Genomic DNA, 13,485 nt, shown 5'->3' with positions numbered 1-13,485 from the left:
TGCACGAAGTAAGGATGACAGTTTTATCGGCCGTATAATATTGTCATGATTCGCTTACTAACTAAATTGACAATGACAGAATACGTAGGCGTGACTGAATGAGGACGTGGGAAGAAACAGACAAAGAGGCAGCGCTGTCTTTGTGTGTCTGCTTCTTTCTACGTCCATGTTCAATCGCGCTTACACATTCTATCGTGGATTTTAACCAACTAGCCCGCCAACGTGTTTTAACTAAATTAACCATTAGCATTGTGCTCAATGGGGCTGGTTGGTTAATCTTTAGAATAAAAACAGAAACAGCGCAACATAGGACGAGCGACTAAACAGCACAGGACAGAGTACTCTGTCCTGTGCTCTTTACTCGCTCGTCCTGTATGGCGCTGTTCCTATTTTTATTGTAAATTAACTAGCACGGTGTCACGCGCACACTGGTAAACAAGAACACATTTCGCTCGATAAGCGCAGGAACTCGCTATCGCAATTCTGGTGTGAGGAATCACGGCAGCAGCAAGGCTAATTGACCAGCGCTGTTCCTGGCTTCTGTCTTCGTCGTTCTGCGCTGCCCCTTGAAGATGTTCAACCAGTACCAACTGGCCCAAATATCGATCCTTCTACACAGACCAGTGCCAGCTCGGCGTCTGCACAATGTAATCGGGCAGATTTAGCCGGAAGTATTGTGTAATATCATTCAACTGAGTTATGAGAAATATTTCGGATTATCGTTTTTGCGCCTTGTTTATAATGATATTGAACCGCCAATGTGTTCAAGACAGCGCGCACGAATGTACGAATGGCTGCTTCCGCTGACGGCGCCGCCACGCCGACGTCGACACTGGCGCCCCGCTGTGGCGCGCACATGAACTGAGGCAGAATCTTATAACTGTTCGTAAACCAAATGATTCACTTCTCCGCTTGCGTCACTGTCATCCGCTCCCAAGCCAGATGTGAAAGAAGGGAGGGCAAGGCCACCAGATGAGAGGGTGACCAAGAATTGCACGCTTCTGCTTGTTCATGAAATATAAAATTTAAATTAAATATTGCAAGCTTTAAAACATAAGCGTGTGGCGCCGGGCCTTGCGCACTGTTTCGAGAAATTTATTGCCATTCTTTTATCATTTTCAGCCGACAGGTAGTGTCGCAAAGATGCCGGCAGAGCGCAGCGCTAGTCCGTCTGATACCAGGAGCTTGCCCGATGCGCGCCCTAGGCATGCCCTGCCAGTACTTTATAAGTAGCAAGTGCAAAAGAACCGTAAACTGGCTCTTAGGGCCTCCTTTGCTAAGAGTCCGTGTCAATTTTCTTTTTACAGCGAAGCTGATAGATTCTAGTTGGTCGGGATTTCTCGTGCCCGCGTGCGCGATGCGCCCATAGAAAGGTGGGCTGATCCCGGAGACTGTGCAACCAGACTGGTACCTCATTTTGGTGAAGTGCCCATACTTATCACCCTTCTAAAGTGAAACCAACATTTCCACCCACAGTATGAACGCTGCCTTTTCTGTGTGTGACTTTCATTGTGCCCTCCATTCTCCGACTAAGCACGACAGGTGACGGTCGGGTTCAGTGCTACTGTAATAAATAGCATGAAAGAAAGAGAAATACCCTCAGTGGCTGAATCGGTTAGCGTGGTGGTGTCGCAACCCGAAGCTGGGTGGTTCGAATCCGCAGCCCGACAAGCAATTTTTCCTTTCTCGTGGCTTGGGTTTTTCCGCACGGTAACACAGACGCTGACATGAATGAGGCACCATGAATCACGCAAACGACCATGAATGCAGTGATGTGGGCAGCTAGACCGTTTGATCTGGTTCCACGAGGGCTTTTCTCCTGAAAGGGAGAGGCTGCTGGACTGCATGGGAAAAAGTGGGTTTCCTTCTGAACGCGTAGGTCCGTTAACCTTACGTTAACCGACCTTAGCGTTAGAACCGCGAATAGTGCGCTAGGAAAGGTCGCGCATTATTCCTTCATTCCTGCGAAAGGTAGGACTGAACGACAATTGGCGATATATTTGTCAGGGAAAGAGACGCTCAGGTTGAGCAATCGCCTGCCAGGTTCACCAGGCTAACCCCGCTTGTAGTATCAACATAATCGCCATCACCAACCCAACCATAACCGCTATCACCGCCACAATTACATCTAAAAAATTGCAGCGGACTCCCATGCAGCCGTGAGAATCGCTGTTCCGCAAAGCTTTCGTAGATGATTACGCACATAAGACAACTTTTAGATTCGGATTTTCGTTGAGGCCTGTATTTGTTTACATGGAACCCGTTGCTTTAGTATTTGGTCTCTCTGTACACGTGTAACTGAACGCGGACACACAGACACGCAAGCATATCACACATACACACACTAGTCATCATGGCACCTACGCAAATTTTTGCCGCCTATGGTTATATTGCTCAACCATCTTTTCGTGTCCCATGGCTGCAGACACGATATACTCTCCCGTTCTGCAGCAGTTTTCGCGGCTTAATGACGACGCGCCTGTTACTTTATTCACTCTTTTTTCGCGCCTGGAACGCCGCCAAGCTGACGGCACGTTTTGGCGACATTTTGCCGAAGGCTTTTGCTGCTGCTGGCAACTAAGTGACTGGAGCTCAGTTTTGCGATGGTCGAATGTGCCCACGGGATACGCTTCGTCACCTAGCAGCGTGTCAAAAAGTGCGACAGATCCAACGTGCTGCAATCTACGTACAGCGAACATTTGTGAGTGCATGAAGAGCCGAAGCACGAGTACACTCACGCGCGCACACAAATAATACCGAGCCTTTTGTTAAGCCGAGTCGACCACTACTAGCGACTACGACGGGCGGCTTGAATTCCTCATGGTTTCACAGGCAAACATGCGCATGCGCACGCAGGACAATTAGAATCCGTTCAATCCGCGAGAAGCGTTTACTTCATTACCGTGCCGGCGCGGAAGCGGGAAGGCGAGCTTTCTGGTTCATTTTTCCTTGCTCCTACGGCCGGGGTCGCCACGGTCACGGTGATGATTTATTGGCATCTCTTTTGAAGCAGCGCGGTCCCAAATATTCACCTAGGCTGCTTGAGTTACTTAGGTTTGCTATACATACTTTTGATTCTATAATTTTCGTTTTCATCTCTTTAATCTTTTTTCTCTTCCTCAAAACTCCTATATCTACCTTGTACCGCTACCTCTGCCTAGATTAAGGTATCCGGTCACAACATCTCTTCTTTGCTTTATTTCCACCAATACTGTAGACATCTCTTGCTCATCTCGACTTCTGACCAAGCGCTTCTGTAAGGTGTGCGTTACCTACAGATCTCATTTGGTTATTTCATTCGCACTCCATTAGGATGTGCTGAGTGGTCTCCGCTTTTTTGATGCATCATACACATTTATTTCACACTGAGGATCATGTTAAAGACCCAAGCATATGAAATACACAAACTGATAACACAGGTTCGAAGGTAGCAAGTAAAAGCAACTAAAATACACACGCAGCACCACAATGCGTTGCCAGTTATTGTGTCGGTGAATTCCACTCAAAGGTACGCGAGAAAAACAAAATTTGACTTTGTCAGTGCCATCAAAGTAAGGGGTTAGTGAACCTGGTTGATGGTGCCGCGTGCGGCTTGTAGTTAGAATCGATACATAGGGTGCAGGATGAAGCGCCAATTTGTTATTTATTAGCAAGAAAAGACATTCTCGGCCAATATATTTTTCTTCTTCTTTCAAGGGGCACGATTCTGTTATTTTTCTTTAGCTCAAACGGTGAATTGAAGGGTGAAAATTTTTAATAAATAAACCTTACGGCTTTGCTTTGAATGTTTTGAAGTTTTTTTTAGTATTGGCTATAGTATATGGATCACACACCACCCATGCATACTCGAGCTTAGGCCTGATTAGTGAAATATAAGCGAGCAGCTTAACCTGAGCGGGGGCTTTCGAAAGTTTATTCCGTAAAAGACAGTTTGCGAAAGGCGGATGAGATGATATCTTTCACGTGTGAGTACCAGGAGAAATTGCTAGTTATTGTTGCACCTAAGTATTTAAACCTGGAGATTTCATGTAACAGTGATTGTCCAAGGTGATACCTGTGATCGAAAATAATGTTTCGGGTGATACGCTAAGGAAGTTTGTTTTATCTTTGTTTGGAACCATACCCTATTCCTGGCGCCATGCTAGGATTTTAGTTAAAGAGTTATCTAGGTCATTCTGGTTATTAGAACGAGTAAAGTCACGATACAGCGCGTAATCATCCGCCAGCAAACAAATCTCTATGCCAGAAATAACTGTGTCAACAATGTCATTAATATAACCAAGAAATAATAAAAGGCCTAGTACACTCCCTTGAGGAAGACCTGAAGTGACTGCAGGACCGTCCGACTCTTTTTCCATCAAGTTAAACATATTGCTTACGGTTAGGTAAATAGTGTGAAATCCAGATAACTAATATCTCAGGAAGGCCAATAGCTTTTTAGCTTTAAAATAATTTATGAGAGACGTTATGAAAAGCTTTACTAAAGTCTAAGAATATGAGTTCAACTTTGCCATTACGGTCTAGGGTAAGGGCGAGCGAATAAACGATTGTTATTACTTGGGTTACTGCTGAATACCCTTTTTGAAAACCATGCTGAAATTCGGATCGACTAGAGTGCCATTTAAGAATTCATACAGCGTGATGAAGTTACGGAAGTTGGGCGATAGTTAACAGCAAACGATCACCTTGCTTAGGTACAGGAACGATTCGGGCAGTGTTCCAGTCACCTGGCAATAAGGATGAAAGACCGCGCACGAAAACTTCATATGTAACTGATCATGGATAACGTCGTAGAAAAGTGGTCGGAATGTTGTCGTACCCAGATTTCTTTTTTAAGTTCAGTAATAGTGAAAATACCCAGGAATAAGAAGCAAAATTTCCGTCTGCATCATGAAACTGTGCGGCTGTAGGGCTGCATGTATTGGAATTTGAGAAGGCGCTTTGAATATAGGTAATCAAATTACGCGCAATGGCTCTCTGGTCAGCGATTATGGAACCGTTATCTAATATCCGAGAATAATGGGCTTTTTTGAACTTATGGAATTCTAGAATTTTCTGGTGCATTCTTTATAAAGATTGGCAAAGACGTGCTGAAATGGTGGTTTTTGTAATCACGTGCTGAATGTGCATGAATCTTCTGTAATATCTTGATTAGTCCCGGTAGCATTCGCTGTTTTTCTAATCTTTCTATTTTGCGCTCGTGACGCACTATATTACATGTCATCCATGGTGTCTGTTAACTTTCTTTCGCTTGTTCGGCGCAAGAGAGAGAGAGGAAAGGGGAAAGGCAGGGAGGTTAACCAGAGAATAAGATCCGGTTGGCTACCCTACGCTGGGGAGAGAGGGGAGGGGGAGGTAAAGTGGTAACAAAGTAGAGATAAGGAAAGGAAGGAGCATAGACACACAATCACAATCGTTCACTGTCACCGAATACTGTCATCGCACAGCACAGTGACACTTGCAGCACAATCAACATCTGTTCAGGCTATAGCCACCTGTCCAATTCTGTCGCCCTCAAAAACCGTAACAGTGCCCTCGTCGCCCTCTGCTGCGATGGCTTATGATGGTGGTATTTTAAAATAAGTTCCTCTGTGAGAGGTCTTTGGTCAAAGCGCGCTATCGCGGTTGCGAGTGATTGTATCTGTAAATTATATCGAGGACAGTCACAAAGAAGGTGTTGAAAAGTCTGCTCGTTACCACAGTCCTCACACGAGGCGTCGTCGGCCCATCCAATTGGGTAAGCGAAAGATTTGGTGAAAGCCACCCCTAGCCATAGTCGACAAAGCAGGGTAGCTTCGCGACGGCAGAGTCCAGCTGGAATACAAAGGCGTAGAGAGGAGTCAAGATTGTGGAGTCGGTAGTCGTGAAAACTTCCAGCGTTCCACAAGGAGAACGTGATGTTACGGCTGATCATTCGAAGTTTTCGAGCGGCATCTGTCCTTGATAACGGTATCGGCTCCTCTTCGTCCCCTTGAAGAGCCGACCGAGCAGCGTTATCAGCGTGTTCATTCTCTATGACTCCGCAGTTACTTGGAAGCCACTGAAATGCCACGTGGTGTCCTTTCTCAGTTAAGGTATGAATGAGTTCTCTAATCTCAAATACCAGTTTTCAATGCAGTAATGATACTTGAGCTTAAAATGCTCCCATAGGACGCAAGCGCCTTTGTAATCGAATTCAGTCGGACAGCTTTCCATATATTATACTGTACAGGCATCATTGGAATGCGAGTAATCTTTAACAGATTTAATCGAGGAATTGTGGCATTTCTTAAGTGATAAAAGGAGAAAGGACATACCCTCTATATAATTATCACAGAGCCCCTGCTCAACGTACCCAGAATATTCAGCGATATCACGATTTATGAATACCAGATCTAAAACAGAACTGATCGAACCACGTATACGTGTTGGCTAATCAACACTTTGTATCAAATCATGCGTTAATATTAGATCAAATATGACACCGATGCTTTGGCTATGATGCGAACATGTTTGCGTTGGCTTCCAGTTGACGCCAGGTATATTAAAATCACTATTTAGGTGAATTCTGCTATTTTGGAATATTGACATGTGTATCTGGATTTCGCTTAAGTGGTTATGTGGAAGAGTTGATTGTTGAGCTAGTTGGTCGCGCATATTTGAAGTAGTAACTTAGCGCGAATAAAAACACGGAAACAAGAAAGGTGGACAAGGAAAAATGCTTGTCCGCCTTGTTTCCGTGTTTCCGCGTTTATATTGGCGCTAAGTTACTGCTTTAAATACTTAAGTGGAGACTCAGGAGGCCCGTAGATTGCATAAAGAACAAAGGTATAACCCAAACATGTATTTTTTAGGCACAACCATTCAAAGTCAGCAACATCGCCGAAAATGAAAGCATCTGTTCGATATTTATAAGCACAACCACACCACCTCCTTTAGAAGACCTGTCCTTTCGAAAAACTTGATATGAAGGAGGAAAACCTTCGTCGTCATTTATTTCATTGCGATGCCAAGTTTCCGTTGTTACAGTAAAGTGAGGGTCGCGCTGGAATAAAGCTATTTCAGACGAGTGTTTCTTTAATGACGCTGCGAGCATTTATGTTTAGCTAACGCACACGTTTCTCTTGAATTTGAGAATGTCGTCAAGCCTGGGATTCCTCGCGTTTCACAACGCCGTGTGATTATAGTCATAACCTGGACACGCCTGTACTGCGATTCATACCAAACGAAAACATTTCTTGATCCCCCGCCTATCATGCACAAGAAAAACCGAGAAAATGCCCGATATTGTTGCAAATATTTGTTCCTGCTTGGTTACGTCCTTAGGCAACCAGCTGAAGCCTCAAATAGCAAGGCACTTTGCGGATGTGCGGAGACGAGCGCCATCTGGTGGTTGTAGTGCAGGAACCAGCAGCGCGCGTACTCCGCTGTGATTGGTCGGACTATTGTGCAGGAGAACAGCCACGCCGCTCGGCCATGGCGATGAAACGCAGAGAGGTTCGTAAAAGAAAAGCTTCAGTTCTGAAAGGAAGAGTGACAGAAAGCAGTCGGGTGTCCGTTGGACCGAGTTTTCTACGCACACTGCTTTAGAGACGCAGTCCTACAGCGATCTGTTAACGAGTTGCCGCAAGTGCGCACTTAATTACAAAAAAAATATACTCCATCAAGTTAAACATGTTGGTCATAACAGCAGGCACATAAGCACATCATATACAAATCAACCAGAAAAAGGAAGCGCGCAACTGTCGTGCGAACACAAGACACCGAAACAAGATCCAACGAAACACCACTTCTGGCATCTATTTATTTACCCATTCATATATTTATTACAATTTTTTTCGTATTCATTTACAGGACAACCAAATTTGCAAGGTCATTAGAGAGAGCATATTTCCAAAGCGTTGATACTTCATACATTGTGTTTGAATTCACCGATAGCCAATGAGGGTTTAACAGAACAAAATGCTGATAGGTGAACTGAGAATATACTAGTGTAGACCTACGTTTCTTTATTTCAAACTATTTCTAATTTCTATTGCATTGGGAAAAAAAGGGAAACGAAATACGTCAATGCGTGTTAGGCAAAGCTAAATGGAACTGCTGCGGTTTTAGCGGGACATTTTGTTCGTGGAGGTTGTAAATACAATCTTTATTTAGTCTGGCGCTTTTTCTTTTTGAAAGTTTAAAAGGAAACTGTAGCGGGTTCTTATATCTGCGCTCATCCCGTGACCCTTGATTACATGATCTGAACATGGTCGTATTGTACTACGTGCGCCTGTATCTACAGCCCTTAATGTGGTGCACCAGTGTATTTTTTCTATTTTAGTTTTCAAAACGTGATCACGAGTAGTCCACTCCATACTGTCATGTTCCAAGACTGGACGTAAGAAAAGAATTCATTCTCTATTAATTTCACGCTCCGTGTCCCATATTGATTTTTCTTTAGAAATTTGTACAGCTTGCGATTGCCCTTTGAACACACATTTTCAATGAACGAGTTTTACTGCATCGTGTGCTTTACAGCAACTTTTAAGTATTTAAAACAATCCATCTTCTCAATGCACTCTCTAAAACATGGCCTTCTATGCGGTACACAAGAGAAAGTTCTCGTATCTTTGTATTGCTTTCCTGCGAAATGGCACCGACATCAGTGAACCACACATCGATCTACGTTCGATGAAACAGAAGACACTGCAAGTTACAAGCGTTGAAATAGATGCCATCAGTTACGGTCGAGAGCAGATACTATTACACAGCAACGGATTTGCAAGCGATTGAGTGGCACATCAAAAATCTCAGTCGCGTGCTTGCTGCATCACCTTAAAAAAGACCTGAACACTGTAAGTAAGCGAGAGTCCTAACATGCACATGAAAATTGTGCAGCTGTCAATGTGCGGCTAAAAAATAAAATCTATGACATCTAAAAAGTACCAGGAGATTCGGGAAGAGAAAGAAAGTGTCGTATTTCAAAAGTTTTGAAGAAGTGAAAAATGTATACTCAGTACAGAGTGCGTGACTTGTGCCGAATCGCGATGGAAAGCAATGGTGTCGCCGTTCAATAACAGATGCTGAGCGTATAATTCGCAAGCGGGACTCGCGAAAGTGAAATGCTGCTCAGGAAATGACTCGAGTGGAGATTTGGCAAAGATGATACAATGACACACGAGATGATTATATTTCTCTAAAGAACTAAGAGATAAAGCTACATCATGCAAGTGGTACTTAATAAAACGCGAAGAAGTTACGGGTAGCTGTAGTCATATTGTGCAAATGCTTTGGTAAAGTGGTGATCACATCAATGATTATTTTTGTGCTGACGCACGGTGACGTCATTGTCAGAAGCACGAGCGCGTCCTCCCCGAAAAAGCTCATTTCAGATGTCCATGACATCATTCAGGCATAGGTAGGAGCAGATGCGCGCCTGCATGTCTTTGCCGAGCTTGTCGAACGTAGTCTTCCCTTTGCGATGTGGGCGGCACACTATCTTGTCCTTGACGACGCCCGCGAGGGTGAAGTAGTTGAAAGCGAGCCGCTCGCGTGCCTCGGCGATCTTCCCCAGCGCCGCCTCGTCGGATATGTTGAAGTTAACGCGCAGTGATGATTGCACCGACAGGCAGTTGTGCAAGGTCTCGAAGGCCAGGGCGTCTGTTTTTTCCAAGGAGCCGTTGACGAACCGGACCGCTTGGTTGACGAGCATCTGCGTTTTCGAGGAATGTACGCTGTTAACGGGGACAAATTTAAGCCGAAACCACACGACCTGTCGTGCGAATATTTCTACCACCAGCCCTACGTCCGACAAGTTCCGCGATGACGTTGCTGTACGAGGTTCTCGACAGTCCTTACAGCCATCTTAACGACGCGACGGCGTCGTTCGAAGCACGCATAGATTTGAAGCCAGTGGGTCCCCCTTTCGTACTGTTCACCGAACAGTACTACAAAGTGGCTACCTGCCCAGTTTGGGATCACCAATGAAAAGAGGAAAGGCGCGAATATGCCTCCAAAGGCCAACGTCCTCGGTGTTCCCGGTACGAGCGAGTTGACCGATTGACCGATGGGAGCCGCCGCCAAAATCGTTTGTAGGTTAGAGGGTCGGTTTCACTGAACGAAATGAGACTCCTACGTGAGGGCGCAAACAGTGCCGTATGAGTGTCCAGTTTCTTTAGAGGAGAGTTGTAGACTGAGGGCAACAGCAGCCACCAGGCGAAGAGTTGCCTAAGCAAGCTGGCTCCTAGATAACTACCACGATTTCGCCCCATTTGTCTTCCTGTATAGGGTATGTGAATATTGTAAACATATTCGCTGCACAAAGAAGCGCTGCGTGATCTTTGGTGGTGACGCTGCGCAATGAACGCACTGTATTTCCGGTTGCAATAAGTTCTGCTTAACTGGTGATTCAGAGTACGGCGGAACGTATCCGGCCATGACAGCGAAGCTACACTTTGTAGAGTTCAATTTGTTGGTCAACCGGCCTCTGTCCAAAGAGGACTTAACAATAAGCGATGGAACTCATCATCACGCAGGAGGTCCCGCAAGCATTACTCCGCTTATACCGATATACCCGCCTGTGTTAACGTCTTTAATCGCAACGCCTTTTGAAACAAATGTTCTTTCAATCGCATGTCACTTATGTTGTTAACAGTTCTAGCCACACGTTTGGTTACTTGCGGCATAGCTTTTCCATGACACACCCTTCATTAAAGCTACTACTTTACAAAACTCTTGTGCGGCCGAAATTACAATACGCCTGCTCTGTGTGGGACACGGTCCTCGAAAACCTTTGTGATCCACTAGAATCGGTACAGACACGGAGCACCCGTCTTATATTGTGCAACTTCTGCCACACTGTTAGCATAACTGCAATGAAAAGTACCTTGAACCTTCCTAGATTTTCCTTTCGTAGGAAACGCTCGCGAATGATAACATTTTGTAAGATTTCTTACAATTATCAGCTAAAAGGGCACCTTCTTTCTGAGCCATCATTCATATCGCCACGCACAGATTATTGCCATAGGGCCCGCATTCTATACTGCTGGGCTAATGACAACCTTAACTCTTGTGCCAAAGACAGCGAGCGATTGGAAACGCCTACTCACCTCTGTTTCCGTTATCTCAGATACTTGTTTATTTAAAAATGCCGCTGAAAACTATGTTTGCCTAATCTGGCTTGTTACTAACCTTCCTTTTTACTAAAGTAAACTGCTTCGCTTAAAGCTTAAACCTACGTTTTCCGGTTGCTGTATGCCATAATGTTTTCTCTTTACTGCATCATAGACTGCTTTTTTATTTCACTCCCTTCTGTAACGCCCGTCGGGCCTTGAAGATATCGTAATAAATAAATAAATAAATAAATAAATAAATAAATAAATAAAAATATACCTGAGTAAATAAATAAACAAATAAATAATGTTCGTCTTTATCAACAATCCATCTAAAGGATTAGAATTGTGCTATCTGCCACAGGTCCTGTGTAAAGACTGGCTAAACCTTCAAAAAAAAAATTTATGCGGTATCTTTCTGCCATTCCCGTCTTTCTGATAACCTTCCCAAACGTCTGCATAAGGTTGGGAGGGGAGGGGGGCACAAAGGGGCCAAATGACTAACACAATAATCTATAAACTTCACTTTGGTCTTAATTAGATCTAGTTGGGAAAGCAACATATTTGAAAGAAACAACGCAACAGACAGGAAACAGCGGGTAGCGAACTGACGAACAGAGTGCCAAGTATGCCTGTTGGCTACTGACGATGTTGCGTCGTTTGCGCTGTTTCTTTGAAAGAAGACCTTCAAATGCTTACAGAGCGTCGCAAGTTGCGCAGGAGATAAACAGATAAAATCCCGCGTCCAGACACTGTTCTCTGGTTACTTGTGTCATCGCCTCCTAGGAGGCGATAGCACTACTTACCGTTCGGAGAGATGGGATATCTATCTTAAAGAAGGCTGTTCGGGCACTTCAAAACCTTGTCGGAACCCCGTGATGAAAATTATTGCATATGGTTGATGGTACGACTCGTTGTATCTCGAATTGCCTGAGGCGGCGAAGAAACTGAGGCTTCTTATTCACCTATGCTTCACAAAGAGATTGGCATCAGTCGCCACCAGGCAAGGGCGGAGTTCTGGTCACACACTTAAGCCCGGCGAGGCTGTGGCACACATGTTCTCAAAAGCGTCTGCCCATTACACTAGTCGAACGAACAACCGTGTGTGACAAGTTCCCAGGAAGTCGCGATAAGTTTTCAAAGTATTTCCAACAAATTCCGATTACCCGGCTGCCGATGTACCCATGAGAGTGTCTTGATACGCGTATGCTTGGATCATAACATTCATTCATCTTGCACAGCTTCTCGTAATTTTGCTGTTATGTGCGCAATTTCATTGCAAGAATAAGTCTTGGCACTTAACGTCCTGATACTGCCCAATGAGCTCAAGAGGTACGTCGTCATTTTGGGCACCAGAATAATTTAGACCACCAGAGATTCTTTAAGGCACACCTAAAGTACGCAATCTACTTACGGTATCTTAAGGCTTATACCTACTTTAGAGCACAGGGAATCGTTCGTCGCATCCATTAAATTTCGTTTCCAACCAACCGGAGAAAAAAAACACTCACCACGTTATGCCTGAGAGCCTCCCGGACAAAGGGGTCGTTTGAGCATTCCCGTTCCTCTGTAGGCAAGCTGAAGCTAATGACAAAGCGGTTTCGGCGAATGACATTCTTGAGCTCGCGGCAGATGTGGCGCACCTGGGTCACACGGTCGATGTCGCTCTCGCGGAGGTCAATCGTGAACATAGCTATCGATCGGTTTCGCTCAACCAATCGCCCCAAAGCAATGGCGGTCCTTTTCCTGAAGGTCACGCAACGGATCTCAAGGACTGCGATGCTGCGGTTGGCTTCGAGGGAACGAAACACGCTGGCGACATCAGCGTCGGTCAAATATATGCGCAGCAGCAAATGCCTGCACGAGTGAAAAATAACAAACACAGTTTCAGGAAGCCGCTGCACGTATACAGATGTCACGTTAACAATGAATCCAACCATAGACGGGATATACGAGTACAATTTAATAAATGCAACATCATTGGGCACTCATTTTTTTCTCAGACTTGAAATGACAGATGAAGGCGGAGTACAGCCTTGTAGAAAATTATAATTATGGCGGGAGGAAGTTTCATTTGGGCTTGTAATTAAACGAGTACTAACATGTAATGTCAGTATTCGCTTCAATGTAGGTGTTGGACTACGAAACCTTCACAGAAAGTACTGGCAAGGCAAGCCTACAATCCCATACGACCGAAAGAGTAGCTTACACGATCCGTGCCTCTTTTCCTTACATGAAAGGCCTCCAAAAGTTCGCGTGCACTGGTTTCTTTGCTTCTGCCAAGAATAATCCCGCAAAACAGAAGTTCATGCTTGCAAGCCATGCAGTGGGCAAGTGAAAGTGCACTAGCTTTGTTTTTTATCGAACGCTTGTGCTTCCGGGCTTGGTCACCAAACAGCAGGGCCCTTTG

At 44.8% G+C, this 13,485-nt stretch overlaps 1 protein-coding gene across 1 annotated transcript; it reads right to left on the bottom strand.

The window, feature by feature from the left end:
* Window positions 1-7,748: 7,748 nt before the first annotated feature.
* On the bottom strand, window positions 7,749-12,928 carry LOC129383985 (uncharacterized). The gene is made up of 2 exons (XM_055069021.1): window positions 12,587-12,928; window positions 7,749-9,676 (listed from the first exon to the last, which is right to left on the bottom strand). Exons 1-2 carry the CDS (start codon window positions 12,764-12,766, stop codon window positions 9,353-9,355), a joined length of 504 nt encoding a protein of 167 aa, XP_054924996.1. The 5' UTR covers window positions 12,767-12,928; the 3' UTR covers window positions 7,749-9,352.
* Window positions 12,929-13,485: the final 557 nt, after the last annotated feature.

The sequence above is a fragment of the Dermacentor andersoni genome, chromosome 9, assembly GCF_023375885.2.
Source record: "Dermacentor andersoni chromosome 9, qqDerAnde1_hic_scaffold, whole genome shotgun sequence".
NCBI classification, from domain to species: domain Eukaryota; kingdom Metazoa; phylum Arthropoda; class Arachnida; order Ixodida; family Ixodidae; genus Dermacentor; species Dermacentor andersoni.
Note: the sequence above shows the minus strand (reverse complement) of the source record. Positions and strands in the feature narration are given on the sequence as shown.

Bases quoted from the DNA above. Each gene is read 5' to 3' on its own strand.
- LOC129383985 (XM_055069021.1), bottom strand. From the start codon at position 12,766: ATGTTCACGATTGACCTCCGCGAGAGCGACATCGACCGTGTGACCCAG. The intron at 9,677-12,586 runs GTGAGTGTTTTT...TCGAAAACGCAG, and splicing joins AGGCTCTCAGGCATAACGTG to ATGCTCGTCAACCAAGCGGT.